Here is a 23002-nt window from a genome sequence, read left to right as displayed (position 1 = left end):
AAGAAGATGCCCACCTTCTTACTGAAGAACATCCTATTCTTGGGGGAAGGTCCATATCGGCAATCCCTCTCAATCTCCCTTCTGTCTCCTCATTCATTTCTCGGTTTCTGTAAATTTCTGCTGTGGAATTAAATGCGCGAGATGCAGTGAGTGAATTGAAGCATTTCACAGACAAATCTAATATAAAATCAGTTCTTCTGTAAAGGTGTGTTCTATAATAGTTACATTTATATAATTTTTTCACAACAGATCACTCCAGGTATAAGACATACAGAAGAGAAACAAAAAAGGAAGAAAAAGATCCGCTCACTGCTTCAGCAAACACCACAAAGCAAAGACAACAATTCTGGGAATCAAATTTTCGAACAGCCACTAACTATTACAGGGGAGACTTATAGATGAAGGTAACCGAGAAGGGTGATGGGATTTCTGTACTTTCAGCAAATTCCTGGCATGTTGTTCCATGTACACGACCCAAGGCTCCAATCTTGATCAGTGGCGGAGGCGGAGGCGGTGGCGGAGAGAGATGAGGCGAGTTGCTGCATTTCAAGCCCGATTTCGTCCTCGGTCGCGGCTGATTGCCCGTTTGAAGCTTCCCCGCTGTCACTGTACCATTCAGGCACTGTTGGTATGGTTTGGGGAATTATGCCGAGCAGGGTAGACAGGCCCTCGTCGACTGGATTGGTCCCTTCCTTTTCTTCTTTCTTCACCTTGATTCCTGTAAATCAAGGACACAAGGGCAAGATTTTCAGGAGCTGGGCTTTACTGTTATGATACAGTTGCACTAGTAGGAGTTTGTACAGCATTAAGCAAAACAGAGGTTTCCATGGACCACCCTGGACGCGAAGCTGAAATTAATCTGTGAGAAAAGAACCATTTCAAGAAGAAAAAGAAGGAGAATATTAAGACGAAATTGTGCTTTCTTCCTCACAAAGTCTCCATCTCCAGACAAACCACGAAGCGAAAATGCGTGACCAGAATCCATTATGTTTTTTTCTTTTTCAGATGAAAAATAAATGTCACCTGTCAATCTTTTTACTACGGATTGAAAAGAAAGCAGACCCTCTACGTTTCTTTCGAAAAAAAAGGAAAAGAAAAAGGGGAGAGAAGCAAACAAGCAAAGCGGACATCAGTCAGAATTCGATTTGAGCTATTTCAATAGTATGAGCAGCATAATCGTAAACATTTGATGGAGAAGTTCTGCATTAAGAACTTACCCATTGATGGCTGGTCTGCGCTTGAAATCTCCCAATGGCCGCCGGAGGACTGTACCGGCTGTGAGGTGGGCAGGAGCCATCCATCTAAGCTACACTTTCCGAGGGGTTCTGAGAACGAGATATGTCTACGAGAATCAGCTCCTCCGGAAGCTATCTCCTGAGCCTCCTGGAGCAGAGCATCCAGCAGTCCACTATTGCTCCGGTCTAACGGGATGGAAGTAGCTCCAATTTCTGCGGGTCTGAACATCTGCGTTCCCTGTGGTGGTCCTGCTTCTTGAAATTGGTTTGAAGGGAGCTCCAGTTTGAAGGAGTGGGAGGTGGCGACCAGTGGCGGTGCCAGGGCCGTGTGCTCAAAATGCGATTGCAGAATCTGCGGGTTGAGGTCGAAACTGCTCGCGTTGAATTCAACAGGAGCAAAATTATGCTGCTGATGTTGCTGTGATTGCTGGGTATGTAAATCTTGATGAAATAGCGGTGTGGGAGAGGCGGAAGTAGAAAAGGGGAGAGAGAAGCCGACCAGAGGAGCAGTTTCTCGGAACCTGTTAAACCGGTGAACCGGGGAAGCGGAGAGGAATGGCTTTGACAAGTTATGGAGGTGGCCCGGAAGCGGCCCTGTCGACGCCGCCGCTGTCGAGAAACTGATGGGATCCAGTAATTGCAAAGGGGAAGAATAATTGGGCTTGGGCGAAGTCGGGGACGATGTCGCCCGGTGGTTGTTCATCCCCGCCTGCCGTTGTATGTCTGGCGGATAGAGCGACAGCCCAGCTCTTTGGCGCCTTTTAATTCGCGTGTTCCAGTAATTCTTAATCTCGTTATCCGTACGCCCCGGCAACTGAAAAAGCAAAACAAAAAGTTGCAGAAGAAAGAAACATTAATAAACTAATGGAGTCGAATAATTAAATATAGCGTCGGTACAATGGAGAAGAAAATTGAATTCTGACACAGATGAGTTCGGAAGAGGAAGACGACCGGAAAAGAGAGGTGACGAAAAGAGCAAAAATGAAAAGGAGAGTACTCCAACAGGCACAGTAACGAAAATGCTCATCCAATACAAACCTGAGCAGCCATGCGCGCCCACTTGTTGCCGAGCTTGGCGTGCAGCTCGAGAATGAGCCTCTCCTCATCGGGGGAGAAGGAGCCCTTCTTCAGATTAGGCCGTAGATGATTAGCCCACCGAAGCCGGCAACTCTTCCCACACCGAGACAACCCAGAATTCTTCTGAACAGAGTTCCAGTTTCCTTCGCCGTGGATCTTCACGTACTCCATAAGAATAGAGTCCTCCGCAGCCGTCCACGGCCCTTTCTTGAGCGCAGCGCCGGAGCCACCTCCCGGAGAGGATCCGTCCCCGCCTTCGTTACCGGTCATTTCGGTCGTTCGATCCTCCAGCCTCCTCACTCTCCCTGTCTCGTACTGCTTGTTCCCTTGCCCTACCCTGGAAATATTCTCGTGTACTTGAAGAAAGATTAATTTCAGGTTTCTCTCTCTACAGCGTGCCTTAGACCGGTCTTCTGCTTCCTCTCCTCTTCCTCTCTCTTTCCCCTTCACGAAATGAAAAGAAAAGAGGGAAGAGGACGTGTTAGGCGTTGTGTTTCCTCGTTGTTTGCCCTTTTGGGTTCCTTTCTCTCTCTATCCCTGGGCGAATCAAAGTCCTTACAGCCTAATTCGGGGCTTCCACAGGCGAATAATACTTCTCTTTCTTCTCTGTCCTCCCTAGTTTTTTTTTTTAGCTGCAGAGATTGACAGAGGGGATGGCGATAGAGAGAGAAAGAGGAAGAGACAGGAGAGAGAAAGAGAAAGGCACTGTTTCGTGTGGGTCCTACTACAGACGCCGATTGCCCAGCAATTTTGAGGTTTAAGCTTCCATTTCGCTCCGGAGACTCCTCCCATGCATGCTACGTGGTCTCCCCCTTCCTTACGCGCTTTCTTTCTCTTCCTTTCCTCCCCTTTCCCCCCGTTTCTCCACGTTTCCGAGAGTCACCTTTCCCTTGATTTCTCTTTCCCTAAAAAAAACACAAATAAAAAACCAGGTTAAACAGCGAGGGAAAAACACGTTAATGGAAGCGCTTCGCTTCCCCCAGTATACTCGGCATGCTCGAATCCATTATAGCTTCTGATATGAAACGGGGGAATTCCAACCTCAATTAATTATCAGAAATCGGATCGCATGAAAAAGGAAAAAACCCAGAAACAGAGACTACCCTAAACGAGATGGAATGTGCTTAACCGCTGCTGAAGCGAGGCAACGTACGCCACAACTAGGTCTGGGATTCTGGGATTTCGTCTGGTTGAGACGAAACTGAGCTTGGGGAAGAAGGAGGCGAAGTAGACGAGGATGAGAGGGAGAGATGGGAGACGCGGTTGCTTTATACTTTGCACTAGACTCTGTCGTTTTTCGACAAGTGAGGCCGAGTCGGAAATTACCATTAATACTGGATATGAGAATTTTGCAACCTGTAGAGACGACCTTGGACTCACCTTTAAGAAGGGAGTGTGCTTAAATGAAGCAATAAATTCGGATTCCTTTATGCTCTGTGCGGAATTTCGAATCAAAATTGATGAAAGTTTGAACTGCAGATCTGTATTTTCAAAGCACGAATTTGTTTTTCTTTTTGATTAAGCCTTTCATGCATGGGAATTGCAGCTTCTCTTGTAATTTACTTTTAAGGCAATGTGAACAAACAGTGTCCAGTTTCCACTAATTCAAAATTCATATGAATGACAGTTCATGATTTGAGAGTTTTGGCTCGGTCCTAATCAAGGGGATTGCTACTATTGGTTTAAAATAACAAGGACATTTTCTTCAAGTATCAATCAAGAAGTTGAGTAGAAGAGTGATAATGTGAAACTTAACAACTAAGCCTCTTTGTTGGATGCTTTGAAGTACTGTTAGACTTGCCATAGTAAACACGAAGAAAACGAAAGCAGAAAGAAACCGTACTTGTGGGATTGTGGGTCTAGGTCTGGGATTTCCTCTTCTAATAATAAAGGAAAGAAATGGAGATTTTTGCACAAATTTAATGGCGTTTTTTTCTCTCAATCAATTTTGTTGAATCAACTTTCATTCGTGCTTTTGAAGTGTTTTCTTATTATCTATTTGTTATTTTAATTATGGGGATTGAAAAGGGTATTTTTAAAAGAATATAGCTATTCAATTTTTTTTCTTTAACCCCAAATAAGTATATAAAAGTACAGTTTTATTTTGCAAACGAGGGTAAGGGATGGCAACCGGTCCAGTTAGGGTGCCAATGTTACCAAATGCCCTAGACCATCCTATGCCTACCTCATACGAGTCACATGGGAGGGGACATCTATTAGGTCCCTTAACCCAAAATCCTAAAAGGGGTCAATAAATTTGTTCATATTATTATAAAATTTAAACTTTTTTTTTGTTCAACTTACGTGTGATTCTCCTATCGATATGAAAATCAAGATTCAAATGTATAACACAAGTGAATCAAGGAACACCACAACTTTTACAATGGTTCACAACTCAAAGATACTATGTCCACTCCCCAATGTGTTTTCCCCTTGTGGTTGAATTCACTATATAAAAATGCCAAATTGTATCTATGTCAAAATTGATGGAGTCGAGCACATGAACCCTGAGTTTGATAATAACAAACATACACTATTGATGTTTTTTGGTTCTAAGTATGCACAATATAAATTTTCAAAAGGAGTTGAGTACATGAAGATGTAGAAGATCACAACATTCAAAATTTTATTACCTAACTCGACCATAACTCGATGGAGTCGAGCACATGTCCCTAAAGCTGAACACAGTAAATAACAGATAAAAAGAAATCCAAACGTTCGTTACAAATAGTGATTCAAGATTTGATGGAGTCAAGTCCATGATTAAAAAGTCAAACCCATGCACTCAGATGCAAGATACAGTGAGTTGAATCTCACTAATAGTAAGTTTGGATTTAATTAAGCAGTCTACTCATGTCGTAGGAATAGAGGTATAGGACTCAACCCCAGCAAAAAGGAGTTGATTCATGTAGGAAACAGAAGGTGAACTCCAGCTTAAAAAGTATGACTAGAACAAATGGATTTGACCCAAAAGCAAAGGACTCAAACTCATGTTCCAAAAATAGAATTTCTAGCATATCAAGAGGCAATATCTTTGGTTGTACATCTCTAAATTTTGTAACTGTTATACCAAAATGAAAAGCAACACAAAATAGTTTAATTTTAAGTATTCTAATATCTTATAAATTTTATTTATTTATTTTTTGGCAAGAGCAAGAAACAAGGCTTCAAACTAGTAACAACTAGTTCTTTGAATTGGATTTCAAACCTATAAATACCCAAACCTTTTCTAGCCTAAAAAAAAAAAATCTTAGCTATAAAATTTGAAGTGTCTCTTATCCATACTCACCGATACTCTTGTCCCAAACTTTGAAGTTGAAGAGTTGAGATTTTCAACTTGAATTTTTAAGTAAGCAAAGTATCTGCTTTTACTTACATAGTTATTTCAATACTTTGCTTGGTTGATTTGAGCTTTGATGAATTACTTTTATTTGAGCTTTAAATTTCAATATCAAAACTCTTTGAAAAGATTAATATATATTCTTAATTTTGTATGCATAGTGTATCTAAACATATTGGTAGAACCACTTAAGTATTTGTGAGATTCTACTCTATTGTTCTATTCATCTATATGCTATCAAGACACATATTATGCTTGAATTAAAGGCAAGAGATCCTTGCTACTTGTTCATTTGTTGACTTGCTAGGTATATGTATTAAGTGTTTTCCATAACTTCCGTGGATGGGTAAGTAAGTGTTATTGTTGCCATAACACCATGTCCAGGCAGGTGTTGTTGTTGCTATAAGTCTCTGTGTAGGCAAGTTTTATTGTTGTTATAAGTCCTTGTATGAGCAAATAGTATTGTTGTTGTTAATCCCTATGTGGACAAGTCTTGTTCTAAGTTTTGTAGTTAAACTTTGCTAGCTTATTATAAGTTCCTAAGTATTTTGGGAAGGTGATGTAATTGAATCAGTAACTCCATGATAAAAAATCACTAGGAGTGGAGTAGCAATTTCAAATAGTGATTGCGAACCACAATAAATCTTGGTGTTGTCGATGTGATTGTGTTGGTTTGTTAAAATTCATAATTTTTGTGTAAACTTATTCAACCAGCCCCCCCAAGTTTACTTGAACTAATTTTTCTCAAGTGGTAAATGAGCAAGTATACTCTAAAGCCTAGTTATCGTTTCAGGTTGAGTATCTTAAATGGTTGTTAGCACATCCTCACAAGTCTTTACCATATGTATGTTTGTAACCAAGCCTCCTCTATTTGATGGAAGTATAGGATGAAAAACTTCCTTCTATTTTTTTAGTTTGATCTATAGGAGATCACTACTCAAGGTCCCTATAGTCCCATGAAATGGGAAGGTGATGGAGAAGTAGAAAAGTCCCCTAGAGAGTACACCATAGAAGAAAAGAAGGGAGTCTCTCTAAATCATATAGCTCTAAACCTATTCTTATGCTTACTAAGAGCCATCGAATACTCTAAAGTAATAGGAGCCAATTGTACTAAAGAAGTATGAGACAAACTTTAAATTACCCGTGAGTGGACAACTCAAGTCAAAGAAGCAAAAATCAACATAATCGAAATGAGTATGAAAAATTAAAATGAGAGCAATAAAGACAATCATAGGCATGAACGAAAGGTTCAGTAATATCATCAGCAAACTAACCATGTTAGATACCACCACTAGCGAAAAATAAAAGGTAGATAAAATCCTTAGAAGCCTTTCTAAGGAGTGAATGCCCAAGTTAATAGCCATCAATGAAAGAACGGTAATTAAGGTTATTACTCTTGATGAACTCATAGGAATCATCTATACACGAAATGAGTTTAAAAGAATTTTACAAAGAAAATAAAAAATAAAGAAAGATGTACAATGCACTTATTGTTAATGATATATCTGGATGATAACAATGTCTTGTTTGTTAAAAGATTGTTTCAATTTATGAAATGGAAATGACAAAAATGAGGACAACCAAATTAGAAGCATAGATATTTTAAGGCTCGGGAAGAACCTAACAATGAAACTTTTTGTTCAATCAAAAGATGAAAATCAAGAAGAACATGGGCAAAACTTAGGACTCATGGCATTAGAAAATAAGGCATTCTCTGAACTTGATGATGGTGAATGTAATGTTAAAAATCTTATTGAGAAATGTGAATATTTGTTGGTTAAGAATAAGAAAGAAATAATATAATGTGACATACAAAAGTATGGAAAGGAAAGCCTTGTATGTCAAAGTAGTTGCTAAGTTAGAGGAGCATGTATAAGAACATGATGCATGTAAAACTTTAAAATAGCATGAACTATTAATAGCTAAGCATGAATCTTCGTTGAAAGAAAGAGATTGCTTGAAAATTGATCTAGAAATTTATATTTAAGTCATTACAAATTAGAGTCATTGAACTAAAACTCAAAGAGGTGCATATGATAGAAAGGACTAGGCTACAACTAAAGTCTAGGAACTTAAGATTTCACTTTGTCAAGCATAGTGAAGCTGAAACACACCCTACAAAAGATCTACCTAGTACGTCAACGAGAAAGATGTCTAGCCAAATTGAAAAAGGTAAGGTTAAAGAACCTATTCCTTCTAAAAAGATTACACGTTTCAATTGTGGGAAAAGGGTGAATAAAAATGTAGATTGTAGGTATAAAAAAAAGAGCAAAAACCTTATGCTAAGCAAATAAATAACTATATGGACCCATAGGGACCTCACCACCAAAAAACGTTTGTAAATGTAGGAAACAAGCGAAGGGAGAGGAAGAACATTTTTCCAAGACAGTGGATGCTCGAGGCATATGATTCGAAACAAAAACCTCTTCACTCATCTAGACCACAAGGAAGGAGAAGTAGTCAAGTTTGGAAATGGTGAAGGGCATATCAAAGGGACTGGTTGTATAGGCATGTGCCCCTATTCCATTATAGACGACGTACTATTTGTAGAGGGCCTCACCTACAATCTCTTGAGCACAAGTCAATTGTGTGACAAGGGATTCAAGGTTGAGTTTGGGTAAAAAGGATGTCAAGTGTCTTGAATTTAAAATCAATCTTTTATGTATGTAGAAAAGGGAACATGAATGTTCTTAAGCTAGAAAATTTAATCAAGAATAGCTTGGTTAATGGCTAATTTTGAAGATTCTACTTTGTGGCATAGAAGGTTTTGATATTTTAGCATGAAATTCTTGAAAAATCTTCTCAAACAATCTTGTTCTGGGATTACCTAAGCTATAATTTGAAAAAAAAATTGTGTGATACACGCTTGAAAGTAAAACATTCAAAAAGTCCATTTAAGCCCAAGAAAATAATTTCCTCCTCCAAGCCCCTACAACTCACTCATAAGGATCTGTACGGGGACACTGGCACAATAACCAAATCCTTATGAGTAGATGACTATATTAGATATGCATGGACCCTATTCCTTACTAGAAAAAGTGAAGCACTAAAGCGATTCATGAAATAGATCATTAGAATAAGGATTGATAGTAGAGGAGAGTTTGGTAGGTTTTGAAAAAGTAGAGGATATAAACACGAATTTTTTGCTCCTAAAACTCTTCAACAAAATAGGATAGCTGAGAGGAAAGACAAGAAAAACTATCTAAATATTTTTTGTTAGAAGTTGTAAATTCAAGTGGTTGTATTATCAATTGAGTCTACTTGAGGCCAAACTGAAGAAATACCCCATATGAATTATGGAAGGGAAAGTCACCAAACATAGAATACTTCAAAGTGTTTTGATCTACGTGTTATAATCCTTAACACAGAAGATCAATTAGATAAGTTGAATTCTAGATTTTTGGAGGATTTTTTATACTCTATTAGAAGCAAATCCTATAGAGTATTCAACAAAAAAAACTCTAATTGTAGAAGACTCCATGCATGTCAAATTTGATGAAAGTGGTCTTATTATCCCATGATGGAATTGATGATGAAGAAGAAGCTCTTGAACATAAAAAAAAAAACTTCAAACCTTGATCATCCTAGAGAATTCATCATAGGAGAAGAAGAAAATGGAACTCTTGAATCATCTCAGTCATATGAGTTACCCAAGGCTTGGAAATTCAAGCTCGATCATCTTAAAGAACTCATCGTAAGAGAACCTAGTGACCCTAGACAGAATAGAAGCTATAACTCCCATCTAGAGCCTAAAGATGTTAATGAAGCTCTAGATGATTTGCATTAGATAAGTGCCAAAAATGAGATGATTCAATTCACTTGAAGCATTATGTGGGAATTGATGACCTTATCCAAAGGACAAAATGCCATAGGAAAACAATGGGTATTTAGAAATAAGATGGATGAGCAAAGTAATGTAATTATAACAATGTCATACTAGTAGCTCAGGGCTATTCACAAGAAGAAGGCATATACTATGACAAAACATTTGCTCCAATACTAAGACTAGTGGCCATCAAGATCCAACCAACATATACTTATAAAAAATTCATTTTACCAAATGGATGTCAAATCAACCTTCTTTCATGGATGTAGTTCAACCTCCAGATTTTGAGAACCCATCCATACCAAATCCTCTCTAGAGACAGAACAAAGCATTATATGGGAAAACAACTAGCTCCTAGAGCAAGGTTGAAAAGGTTAAGTAACTTCTTCATAGAAATTAGTTTCATTACAAGAAAGATAGTTACCACCTTGTTCACAAGAAACAAAAATTTACATATCTTAACTGCTCAAATATATGTGGATGTTATAGTATTTGGGTTTTCAAATGATGATCTTTCAAAAGAATTTCCAAGTCTAATGCAAAGTGAGTTAGAAATGAGCATGATAATTGAGTTAACATTTTTCCTTGGGTAACAAATTTGCAAGAAAGTGATTGGATTTACATATCCCATATAAAATACATAACAGAGCTCTTTAAGAAGTACAAAATAGAGGATACAAGGAGTGTAGCAACTCCACATAGTTCAACAACCAAACTCGGCAAAGATGAGACTGGAAAGAGTGCAAATCAAACTAGGCATAGAGGAATGATAGGGAGCCTCTTCCACCTAACAACTAGCAAACCAAGCATTCAATATGTCATGTGTCGATGTGCAAGGTTCACAATAATCCAAAAAAATATCTTGTAGTAGCAGTGAAAAGAAATTTTAGATATTTGAGAGGTACACTACATTATGGAGTTTTTATGCAAAGTTTTTATTTAAAACTGATTTTTTTTTTATGTTAGCCGAAAATTAGAGACTTTAAAGTTTAACATGGATACATACTCAAAATGTAAGGGGGGGCCATTAAAATTTTTCCAAGGTATCAAAGAATTATAGTAACAAGGAGATAAACAAGTAAAAGGAAATTAATAAAAAATTATTTAGAGTGCATTTCATGACATGTGGTTAATTTTTAAATCATATACTTATCATCATAAAAGGGGAGAATGAAGAAGAAGAAATTCAAAGCCTTTTTCCAATAAACCTAGATTTTGATGATAACAGACATAGGCTATTGATGTTTTTTTTAGAGAGTGTATAGAGTCCATTGCACAATAAAGGAGTTGAGTACATAAAACTACATTAGAACAAAACATTCAAAATTGCATTATCTAACTGACCTATAAGTTGATGGAGTCAAGCACACGACGGATGGGATCAAACACTTCCCCGTAGAGCTAAACACAGTCAACAATGGATAAAAAGAAGTTCAAAAGTTCGTTACAAGCAACAATTGAAAAATTGATGAAGTCGAGTCGATGATTGAATCAAACTTGCACTCATATGCAAGATACAAGGAGTTGAATCCAATTCACAGTAAGTTTACATTTTATTAAGAAGTAAACCCACCCGTATAGCAGGATCCAAGGTATAGAATTTGACTTCAACACAAAAGAGTTAACCCTGAGGGAAATAGAAGGTGAATTCAACCCTAAAAAGTGTCATTGGAGTAAATGGATCCGACCCCATAGCTAAGGACTCTACCTCATGTTAAATAGAATTTTAAGCATATTAAGAGGCAATATCTTTGGATGTAAAGCTTCAAATTTTGTAAGTCTGCACTAAAATGACAAACAACACAAATAGTTTATTTTAAGTATTTTTTCATATTTTATGAATTTTATTTATTTAGCTTTTGGCAAGAGCAAGAAACAAGGTTGTAATATAATAAGAATTGGTTCTTTGAATTAGATTGTAAACTTATAAATACCCAAGCCTTTTCTAACCTAAAATAGTGATCGAAATTTGATCTCTCACCGATACTCAATTTTTTAGCCTAAAACAACAATTTTAGTCACAAAATTTGAAGTATTTATCATCCATACTCAATAGGAAAATGAGTTTCATATGGTTTCGATATAAAAGTATAGGAAAAATAGACCAAGAATCACTAAAGTAGTTCTTGATCACTTATCTCCTATTTTTAACAATAATGAAAATCTATTTAAAATCATTTTAGTTAATAGAAATAATGAAAAACTATTTAAAATCATTTTCTGAACAGCAACCTGTAGTGGACAGGAAACAGCGGAAAGTATTTTCTTAGAAATCGACAAAAAAAACTAGAAAGAGAGGGTGGGGCACAATACGTCCCAGCAAGCGCATGTCAGTGTCACCTCACTCACCTACGCCCTGGCCCGCTGCTGGAACATTCAATTCAACCTGTCACCACCACACTCCTCAGAGTCCCCAAACTCCATTAAATTACTTCCAAAGTAGTACAAAAAGCTTTATTCCCCAGATTCATCAATGGCTAGTAAAAGCAAAATATTGCAAAATCGCCGACGTCCCGAAATCCACCAGTCTACGTCTCCTGGGTCAATTCATTCGATTACATCGTCTTCCATGCGCTTTTCCTCCTTCAAAAGCACTCCTCCCTCCACAAAAGATTTCTCGCCACCGACCCTGCTTCCTATCCCCCGGCATGCCCATCCATAGATTATCATCTTTTAACAAAGGGGAACTTAAAAGAGATAAGACAACCAGAGATTCATCGATGGGAATGCTTTACTTGTTAATAGTTTGGGTCAACTGATGTAAATACTATACAATACGACAACGCAAAGTATTTTTTTTTTCTGCCGTCAATAGCTGTGAATTTGATGTTTCTCCGGGCCCCTGTCGTCTACCTTCCTTTCTTTGTGGATTTTGATTTCTTCATCTTGGGAGTTTTGTCATCGACGCTGCTCCAAGTGTAGTCTTTAGGAATGGTGAAGGGGTCAGACTCTGAGTCTGACTCTTCCCACAACGAATTTACGCCGGGTTTTGACTGGAAACTGGATGAGGAACAGGAGGAAGAGGAAGAAGGAGAAGGGAGTGAGTGATCCTCCACGAAATGTCTGGGGCTCGACATGGGTGTGAAGAACTGCTCCGACGCATCCATGTTCACGAACTTGTTGAAAGTAACCACCACCCTCACAGTAGGGACCACTGGAATGGCTACCTGACGAGTAAAAGCAAGCAAACTCATTAATTTCTAATGACAGAAAACAGTAAACTGTCTTGATTTAATGGGAAACGGTTGCGGCGAGGAATTGAATCATAATAGTTGCAGCGCACCTTCACCGGAAAAGTGCCCGGCGGGAACTTGGTCGTCAGCAGCTCTCGCAGTCGTCTTACTGCTTTAACTTTGTTCGCGAGTATGTCCAGCAAGGGCAGCAACTCTTCCACCTTTAAAGGGAATTGCTCCGTCAGCCAGACCGACGGGCGGAGACTCTTCACATACTCGCTTTCTTTACAAGCCACCTCCGGCGTCCTCTTCCCCGATCTCCTCCCATCCAATCCACGTTGCGATAACGAGGGTGCCCTTGGAAGATCCACGCTCTTCCGCTCTAGAGATATCCAGCCCTTGCCCTCTCTCATCAAGTCCCCCTTTTCGAAGCTGCTATTCCTTCTTCTCGGAGCTTCATATTCGATAAAACCAGGGTTTTCCGCTACCAAAAACCCTTCCTCGGTGTTTTCATTGAATACCAGCTCCATCGTTTTATCCTCCTCGTCTCCGGTATCGAAATGCTGCCGCAGGGCTTTTCTCGATCGAAAGCTAAAAACAACGTTGTGGAGTTCGTAGACTTTGGCTTTCCACTCCCCGACGCTCTCCGTCCTCTCCTGCCGCCGCCAGTTGGTCCGGCCCACGAGCTCCGCGCGTGTGACATCCATGCCGGGGCGGTACACGCTGGTCTGCGCCGCGAAGGCGGCCTCGTCAGCGGGGGAGAGCGGGGCGCCCGCGTTTTCGAAAGCATCGTATATTTTCTTCTCCGTGCGGTTGAGGACGAGGAGGGATCCCGAGGCAAGACCCAGACGCTGATGCCCGTCGCCGAGGAAAAGGAAGCTCTGATCGACGCGTTGGATTTTGAGGCCGTCGAAACCGGCGAGGGAAGTGTCGGCGCGAAGGCAAGCGTCGCGCTTCCAGATCTTGTAGGTATCGGAAGGGGCCAACCTACGGGCGAAGGGGAGCAGCGAGCTCTCGAAATGGAAAGAAATCTCCATGTAGAAATCGGGCATTCGGCGGAGAACGGCGACGAGACGAGGAAGGCGTCTACGCCACTTTGCCCAGGCGATGGCATGATGGTGGCGAAGTAGAACCAGGGCGAGGTCAGACTTGCGAGAGCAGATAGCCTCCTGAAGCGCGTTCCACCCGGAAGCGTTCTGCAGGGAGACGTCCGCCCCCGCGGAGGCGAGCATCCGAACGGCATGCAAGTCGTTGAGGCGAACGGCCAAATGCAGGGGAGTCTCGCGAGAGGGGACGTCGCGCCGGTCCACGACGACAGAGATCTGATCGGCCAGCCGCTCCTGAGCAAGCGAGTCGGACTCGGTGCGAACGAGGGAAGGATCAGCGGATCTCGGAAGGGCAGAGACAAGGCGAGAGAGACGGGCGTGGTCGCCGACGGCAACCGCGTAGTGGACGGGGCTGTGCGCGTAGTCCTGAAGCCTGATCTCCGTCCTCGCCATTTCCTCAACCCTCGACCACAACGAAACAATACTCAAATACCCAACGTAGGGGAAGAAGAATCATGGAACCAACAGAAGAAGCTTTGTCCAGTCGAGGTCTGCTTTTGCTTTCTTTATCGGGCTGGTCTTCCCCTCTCTCTCTAAACTCCTCGACTCGAGTCTTTCTTCTTTTTCTCCTCGAGAAACGGGTAACGACTACACGTAGACGGCGCGCCTTTTGGGATCGGGTTGCGCGGTTGCGCCTTTCGACCTCCGGTTCAGCCCCGTGCCCAGTCACATTTCACAACCTGCCAAGGGGGGCGGGATTTGCTTCTAAATTAAAGCAAATGATGGCGAAGGGCGCTTTTGATTTCCTAATTGAGAGTGCTGAATTAAGCGAGGCGTCTCTGTCGAGGAGAATAAAAGGGCACCGAGCGCGGCCCATATATGAAAATGTCGGCTGAAGGGTCGGGATCACTGGGTCAAGCCTCGGCAGGGTCACAGGAGGCGGATTGGTCGGGATATGATACCTGAAACACTGTGCTATGGGTCCCGCGGATGTCACGGTCCCCACTCGACGAGTTGATTTGGGCGGAAGGGTAGATAGGTACATGTCCTAGGCACGCCTTCAGACAAGGATATACGGATCCGTGCAAGTCCCTCTCAGGGCCATCGTTTCAATCGGTCTCTTAGCTGTACGATATATTTTACATCAGAATTTGTCTAACAAAGAATAGATATATCTGTCGAATTGATACAAAGTAGACTTCAAGTGCTACTCTTTCTATTGCTTTGAAGGATGATCAACATTAATCCAATTATTTGAAGTCCTTTCAGATAAGCTTAGACTCCACTCCTGCTGTCAGAAGAAAAATAATGATAAGAAATCGCTGGGTTTCAAATATTTTTCATTTAGGAGATAAAATTTTCTTCCTGTTTTTCCTTTTAGCTTTCTGTGGGACAAGAAAAATTACAGAATAAAAATAGACATTTCATACATTATCATCTTCTGTGGAGGGATAAGAGAGAAAAGCCACCATGAATGCATATAGGGAAGGTAACCTTGAAATAGTAAAGAATGACATTCCTGTGGCAAGTTGTACCACTGTAGAAACAAGTCAGTTTTCATATCAATAGAGGAGGTTAAGAAGGTGCCAAAAATACACCAACATCTGCAAAAGAAGTAGTTGAGGTGCGGGAGCCAAGGAAAATGCATGGTAGAAAAAAAAAAAAAAAAAAGTGTTTGAGATGAGAGAGCTAATGATATGCATGGAAGAAAAAATAATAAAAAAGTACAAAGAGTGAAGTTACGTTGAAGGGAAATAATGTGCAACAGGTTAAAAAGGGTCCTGTCAATAGAGATTAAAAGAAGACCAAAAAATGAGGAAATAAGAACATAACATAGAAGGAGAGTGCACAAAAAGTGAAAAAGGGAATCATGACAGATGATTCCGCAATCTCAGTACAAGACAGCTGAGAGCGTGAGATACAACGAAAGCACATTGTTTTCTTCTGAATTAATTATAAGCGACCTCAGCTCAGCTTTGATTCAGATCCTTTTTGACACATCCAAATAGATTACTTTAGAAAAAAGTTAGAGATACTCCGATACTTCCTGAACATTTTGTGCATATCTCGTATTTGTTTGATTGCAAGCGAATAACCAAGCGCTATTCGACAAGCCACAAGATTGATGTAAGAGAATCTGATATAACAGCAAAACTTATATACTGTTTGCTCAGATAACACAGAATTTTGTTGCATACCATTATCAGAATTCATTCCAAAAGCATAAATGCGCACCATTTAAGAATTAAGTTCCTAGTCAGTTCACACTAAATAGGCTAAATATGAAAGAGAGTAGCATTAACAAAGAATAGATATGAATCCGTCGCTAATCTGTGAACCTGTGAGCTTATACTGCTGGAGATTGAATGCAAAGCCTATTTGGTTTGGCAAGCTTTACCCTAAAAAAAGCCCCGCTTCTGCTGTTTTTCATTAAGCCTCACTTCTGCTCATAAAAACTCACCATGCAAGTTAAGACAACTCAAGTCATGATAAGCTCAATGGAAATTCAACTAAGCTAAACAGCCATCAAATTTACTAATTGCAGCGGTTGCCATACGACAGTAGTGATTAAATTTCATAATCCAGAGAACATTTCTCTTAATGAGATTATTGTGACAAACGAGTTCAGCGTCAGATGAATCAGTCCCTTCAATGCAACTAGCAATCCAACCATGAATTTAGTAGAACTAAAATTCCTACCTGTTCGGAGACCAGTCCCGAATAACTCGTTCATTCATTGCATGATGTCATGAACCCTCTTTAACAATTCGGGCTAGGTTCAAAGTTTCCTCGAGTGAAGGGCCACCATTTGAGGATTGATGAACAAAGTTGCATTTTTATGGTTGATGAAACAAAAACACCATGTCAGAGCAAAAGAAAGTATCATTACATGATGATCGATGAACAAAAGACTACATCAAATAAGTAAAAGCTGCTAAACAACTACAAACAATCATTACGTTGGTCAAGCACACAAGGATCCCGGACGAAGGTTCGAGGTTTTTTCGATTTTATGTAAAAGCAAATAAGGAAGAGAAGTCCTTGAAAAGCTAGCAAAGCAATGCTTCAATAACGATCCCAAGGTACCATCCCCCTTTCGAACATAATCGAACAGCTACACCTGTTAGTCAGATTATCACCTCAATAAAATCTGCAGCACATGATAAGAGACAATTTAACCAATAAAAAGGAGTAGATTATAGTCTGAAAAGAAGATTTATCCTATCTAGAGCCTCGTATAATCAATGCAGAATACATGTTTCAAATGATAGACCAGACAAGTAGATAACAATGTCATGTAAAATAAGTAGACCTTTTTCATTCAAAGCAAAAAAGGTATAGGATCAACAGCTCTCCTATAGCTCAGCTGTACGAAGACATGACCTTCAGAAAAGTAACATTCAGTAGCAATGTTGATAGCAACATTTCTTTTGAAAAAAAAATATTGATAGCAGCATTCTCCTTAAAGAGCCCCAAAATCATTTGACACCATAAGAACCAGACCAAACAGCTAGACCTGTTCTTAGATTTTCTTCACATAATTACCAGCAGCACATGATAAGAAAACCAGATCAAATCAACAACACTCAGAATACCATCTGGTAAAGGCATTATTGTTGTCTTTGATTCCGTGGAAATGTTAAGAGGCAAGTTTATCAAATGCGGAACAATTTTAAGTAGAACAGGTAGCTCTTATATAATAACCAATGGCAATGCAAAGAAATGCTTCCTTATGTCAGTAGCTCAAACCAAACGGCCACAAAAGATAGAACAAAAATACGCAGAATTTGCAGTTTAAACCAATAATCACTAAAACTCACAGCAAGATAACCGACAGACCTCATACATCACCCCCACCAAATCGCAGAAAGATATATACATCGAAAAGTACAACAGAAAAAAACCCCTAATATTCACAGCGAAGTTGAACAAATTCTTTTGCTGCGAAAAGATGTTAGTTTCGATTATTATTAATTTAGATCTATCAATAAAATCGAAGCAAAAGAAAGTTTCCTCACAATTGGACAATCTACATTGAAAACGAAAAATAACAAAAAATCTCCATTACAGGACTTGCACAAAGTCATTCAGTGCGCTATAAGAATATCAGAGTTGAACAGATCAATGATCGGATCCGGCGCGGCAGGGCTCGACACAAGAAACGTCGACTTCGCAGCAAAGAGCTTCTTTCTCTGAGGAAATCTCGGGCCGTAAATGGCGGCAGAGAAGCAAGGAAACCCATCGATCTGATGGATCTGAGCCGCAGCAACAGAATCAGACGCCAAACTTTGAGCAAAAGAAACAGGTATTTGTAACCGCGGCTTCTGAAACCTGGCGCTGACTTTGGAATCACGGAGCTGCGCTAGGGCCCCCGGTTTAAGATATCTGTGAAGCCGCTCTTCTCTTTTGGTAGGGAATGTAGATCTACAGGGGCTTCTTACTCTCCGATTCATGATGGAGTTGAGAGAATAGATAGAAGATCAGTTTTGGGAGATCGATGAGTGAGGAAGAGAGGAGATGAGGCAATGAAAAAGAGAGGGAAAAAATGGGGAGTGCAGAAATGGAGGGAGAGATGGGGATTTTATTAGGAAGGATATAGGCGGGAAAACGATGGCGTAAAGGAGGGAAGGCAGTTTTGAATGGGGCCGCTGGCGCGGGCGCGAGCGTGACTGCTGGCAGGGACCGTAAAAGCTCCTACTCGTCGGTCCGGGTCAGGTGATTCGGGACCGCGCCCCCGTTCTGGATTGGCTCGTATGCGACGCCTGTGGCTGGGCCGGAAACCGGTTTGTGCAAGTTCGTGCCCTTTATCATTCCTATAATTATTACTTAAGTGTTTAGTAGTAGGGTTGGCATCCAGCCGAGCCGAACCCGAGCCGAACCCGAGCCGACCTATGTTTGAGCCGAGCTTAAAATTGTTATCGAGCTCGAGCCCACCGAGTTCGAGCCGAACTCGAGCCTCAACATACATTTAAAACTTTTCAAAAAATATATATCAAATAAAATATATATATAATTATGCATACATTTTACATAAAATTGGGCATAACCTATATATATAATACATGTATAAGATTGGGCATAACCTCTACTTAAAATTAAGCATAATCTATATATATAATACTTATATAAAATTCGACATGACCTCTATTTAAAATTGGGTATAATCAACATACATAATACTTTATAAAATTGTTTATACATTCCATAAACACTCCAATAAATTGTTTATACATTCCATAAAATAGTCTAAACACTCCATACACTGCATAATATTATAAATAAATTCCATACAATAATCAAATACAACAAAATTAAATGAAATATCACTATCAATTTACAATCACCCAAATAAAAACTATAAATCCATTATAAATTTACAAACTATAGTTATTTCTCTTTATACTAGAAAATAATATACGTCCTTGTTTGAGCAAAATCTCCACCTATGACAAAAACAAAAAAATAAAATTAGTTATTGTCAGATAAAAAAGTACTCTTCCACTAGTAGTTACTTAATGTTGTTAAAAATATTAAAATTACCATGATGAGAAAAACATGAAAAATCATGTAGCTGGTAGCATTATCTCTGCACTCTTCTTCTCAGGCTGTAATCATAAAATAAAATTTTAATAAATAAAACTACAAAATATCATAATAAATAATTAATCAAAAAAATTCACCTTTTGATTTTTCTTTATACCGTGAAGAATCTGAACCCAACAAGTGCTACAAATCAAAGTTTGAAATGTATTTGGTACCAAGGAAGAATGATACGAGTCTATTACTCTACCACTAGCACTAAATAATGATTTTGAAGCTAATGTGGATATGAGAATTATAAGGGGGGTTAGTCAACAAACTTAAAATTTGAAGTTCATCTTCATCTCCTGCTTCAAATTCATTTAATTCCTCTACATGAAATTCAATTTCAAACTTGGTGTTAGTGTGGACGAGTTCATATACATTGGAAAACATTTTCCAATGTTAGTGCGCCAAAATAAGAAAAATATAAAAAACAAGAAAATGAGTAACTTATAATAGTATACTTAATTAAAATATAATATTTAAACCCCAAATTAGGTAAAATAAACATGATTACAACACAAATAAGTAATTTAATGTATAATTAAAAAAATAATATATTAATTAATTGAATTAGATATTATTTAATGATTGCAGTTTATTATACATTAATACAATATTTACGTGACCCAATTAACTGTGTACATGATTAATTATAAAAAATAAAAAAATAAACTAGAAAATTTGATCAAATACTAACTTTAACACACTATATTTTTACGTATTATTGCATCGTCCAGAGGAAAAACAGGCTGAGAATAAGATTTGCAAGTTTTTTTTTTTTTTTATAAAAACCACACGTGCGAAACTCGCATGTGTGAACTGCACGTGCGAGTTCGCACATTGTACGGGACGGAGCGTCGAGGGGGAAAATAATCTCCCCCCCCCCCCCCCCCCCCCTCAACTTAGGTCTCCGAATTTTAGGTATCCGGGGGTTCCCGTTCCGGCGAGAGCGGTGACCGGCTGATTTGACGGCGGCAACAGGCGGTGGTAGGGGGGTGACGACGACGGGAGATGGTGACGCTACGCGAGTCGACAGCGACGACGATGAGAGGCAGAGAAGGTGATGAGCGGGGGAAGGATTAGGACCGGCGGTGGTGAGAGGGAGAAGGGAGATGGAGACCGCGAGAGGGAATTTCGGAGGAAGAAGAGAGAAGGAAAGGAGGAGACGAAGAGAGCGAGGGTGAGAGAGAGACCGAAAAAACAAATTCGGGAGAGAAGAGAGCTAGGGCAGGAGAGAGACCGAAAAAAAGTTTTCGGGAGAGAGATTAACGAGTCGGCTCGCGAGCCAACGAGCCGAACCTAGCTTTGCTCGAGCTCGGCTCGTTAACCTAAACGAGCCCATTTCTGAGTTCGAGTTCGGTTCGAGCTCAATATATAACGAGTCGAACCGAACCGGAACCGAGCCGAACACGAGCCGCTCGCGAGCCGGCTCGGTTTGAAGCCACCCCTAGTGTTTACTCACAAACTAGTTTTACCTCATTAGCTAAGTAGGGGTCACGTCCAATGGAGCCGAATTTGATTTAAATATTTTCAACTAACTCAAGTCCAGCCCAAAATTGTAATGATCTCGAACCTAATAATTTTAACCAATTTTGAACTCTAACCTACATTTAAAACTTTACATCAAATATATGTCAAATGAATTGTATATAAAATTATGCATACATTTTACATAAAATTGGACGTGATCTCTACTTAAAATTAGGCATAACATTTTAATATTAACCCTGCATAAAACTATTCATAAAATTTATATAATTATGCATAAAATTTATTTAATAATCAAACAAAAAAATATTCATTTGCAAAGCAACGTTAATTTTGTCCATTTGTACTCAGTCAGATCGTTTTGATTCAATGACTAAAAAACAAAATCATCGAGACAAAAAAAGTTTAAGAAAAATGGTTTTGGATGATTTAATTGCATGCTCATTTTTGCTTTTTCTTCGGAGCATGTTATGGTAGTATTTATAAAAAATAGCACGTGAGAGTTCGAACGCTGTAAGATGGGGCGGCGCCAGCGATGGTGGTTGAGCAAAGCGGACAGCGACGACAGCATCGGGGTGACAACGATGGCAAAAGCATCAGGGAGGAGGGAATGAGAGACAGAAGCAAAGAAGAAGGAGAGAAAGTTGCAGGAGGGGGGTCGACAGTGATATGAATCGATGATGTCAGGCGGAGGGAGGAAAAAATCGAAGAGGAAAAAATCAAATAGGAAGAAATCAAAGTCTAAGAGTACGAAATGGAAGAGGAAGAATGAAAACCCCACCCCAATTTCGCTCCTTATTCCAAAAAGGTCGAGAACAAAAGAGAAAAAGTCAAGAACAAAGAGGAGTCAAAGACGCACCTCCCACCTCCACGCTCGGGCTTTCATTATGTTAACGAGCCGATTTGTGAGCTTTCGAACTGAACTACAATTCGATCGAGCTTGGCCTATTAACTTAAACGAGCTTGATCTAGATCTCGAACTCGATTCGAGATCCAGATTAACAGAATTGAACCGAGCCGCTCGTAAATTGGCTCGATTCGATGCCACCCCTAGCCGTAAGGGTATCTTCGAAACCCCTATAAAAGAAAAAAAAACCATTATTATTCTCATAAATAATTAAAAAAGAGTTGGGAGGAGGGTTGATCTATTTGGTGTGAAATATCCTCTGTCAACTGTCCGTTCGGATGCCAATAGCACAAGGCTAAGATGATTACAGACTTCCTGTAAGAGTTCCACGGAGGGCTTAAAGAGAATTCAAGCAGGACTGCAACAGCCTATAGTTATTAATTTTCCTATTATAACACGAAAAAGTATACTTGAAGGATTCATATTTGAATGAAATGGGCACAACAGATAAAATGTAAAGAGAAAGAAGAAGCGAATGGAAGCAGACGGACCAAAATTAAATAAGAGCCTCGGCTCCAGCAACAATCTCTAAGATCTCCCCTGTGATCTTTGCCTGCCGCTGCCTATTGTAAGCAATCGAGAGAGAGTCTTCGTCAACTCCATGGCATTATCAGTCGCATTACTCGTTGCACTCATCCGTGCTGCAAGCTCACTAGCCAGAGATTCCTGTAAAGCCCGCAAAAGCTGGCTGTTAAAATAAAGTGGCAAAAGGGCATCGAGAATCTGAACTGGGTCTTGCTCGGATTGCAGGATCGGAGAGAATTGAGGCGTCGGAGTCCGCACAGTTAGTGGTTAGCCTGAACAGTTCATCCTCTGCTGCGTCGACACAGACCCCATTTAAATCGCAAACCTCTCCTTTCGAAGACAAAGGCAACAATGTGTGAATCACGGGATTGGACTTCACCAAGGACACAGACTTGGTGTACAGAAGCTCCACTTTATCAACATCCTCGCTCACAAACAGCGAAAATACATCATCAGCTATGGCCTGAGCTTCCTTCGTGGTGGGCGAAGTCCCACCTTCCAAGAATCGATCAACGGGAATATTATTTTAAATAATTATAATTTAATTAAATATTAAAAAACAATATTTTTATTACAAATATTATTCGTCCTGCTCGGGAATCCGCACAAGTAACCGAGAAAAACGAATTTACCTGGGATCTCTATTTTCTTCGTCCACGAGACACGGGTTCCTACTTTCTAGAGGTTGCCTGCCCGGATTGACTGCTGCAACCAGGCAGAGAAAAATGGGACTGAAACGAAATCTTCAAGAGCGGCGTCTACGGAGTATTTATATATAGGAGAGATCTTCATTTGATCC

The 23002-nt window shown here is 39.8% G+C and overlaps 3 protein-coding genes and 1 pseudogene across 3 annotated transcripts; all 4 read right to left on the bottom strand.

Annotated features, from left to right (window-relative positions):
* Positions 1 to 215: 215 nt before the first annotated feature.
* Positions 216 to 2892, bottom strand: LOC137942554 (transcription factor MYB97). The gene is made up of 3 exons (XM_068788253.1): positions 2274 to 2892; positions 1218 to 2049; positions 216 to 718 (listed from the first exon to the last, which is right to left on the bottom strand). The coding sequence occupies exons 1-3, from the start codon at positions 2580 to 2582 to the stop codon at positions 438 to 440; spliced, it is 1422 nt and encodes a 473-aa protein (XP_068644354.1). The 5' UTR covers positions 2583 to 2892; the 3' UTR covers positions 216 to 437.
* Positions 2893 to 11879: 8987 nt separating this feature from the next.
* Positions 11880 to 14339, bottom strand: LOC137942553 (uncharacterized). The gene is made up of 2 exons (XM_068788251.1): positions 12762 to 14339; positions 11880 to 12645 (listed from the first exon to the last, which is right to left on the bottom strand). The coding sequence occupies exons 1-2, from the start codon at positions 14148 to 14150 to the stop codon at positions 12328 to 12330; spliced, it is 1707 nt and encodes a 568-aa protein (XP_068644352.1). The 5' UTR covers positions 14151 to 14339; the 3' UTR covers positions 11880 to 12327.
* A 3446-nt stretch (positions 14340 to 17785) lies between these two features.
* LOC137943147 (uncharacterized) lies at positions 17786 to 18151 on the bottom strand. The gene has a single exon (XM_068788842.1). The coding sequence runs from the start codon at positions 18149 to 18151 to the stop codon at positions 17786 to 17788; it is 366 nt and encodes a 121-aa protein (XP_068644943.1).
* A 4023-nt stretch (positions 18152 to 22174) lies between these two features.
* LOC137943146 (ATP synthase gamma chain 1, chloroplastic-like) lies at positions 22175 to 22723 on the bottom strand (annotated as a pseudogene).
* Between the last annotated feature and the right edge of the window lie 279 nt (positions 22724 to 23002).

The sequence above is a fragment of the Aristolochia californica genome, unplaced genomic scaffold (genome assembly GCF_029961685.1).
Source record: "Aristolochia californica isolate CCGP_79_NKW_82.1479 unplaced genomic scaffold, dmAriCali1.0.hap1 SCAF_10, whole genome shotgun sequence".
In the NCBI taxonomy this organism is placed as follows: Eukaryota; Viridiplantae; Streptophyta; class Magnoliopsida; order Piperales; family Aristolochiaceae; genus Aristolochia; species Aristolochia californica.
This window is presented reverse-complemented; position numbering and strand designations above follow the sequence as displayed.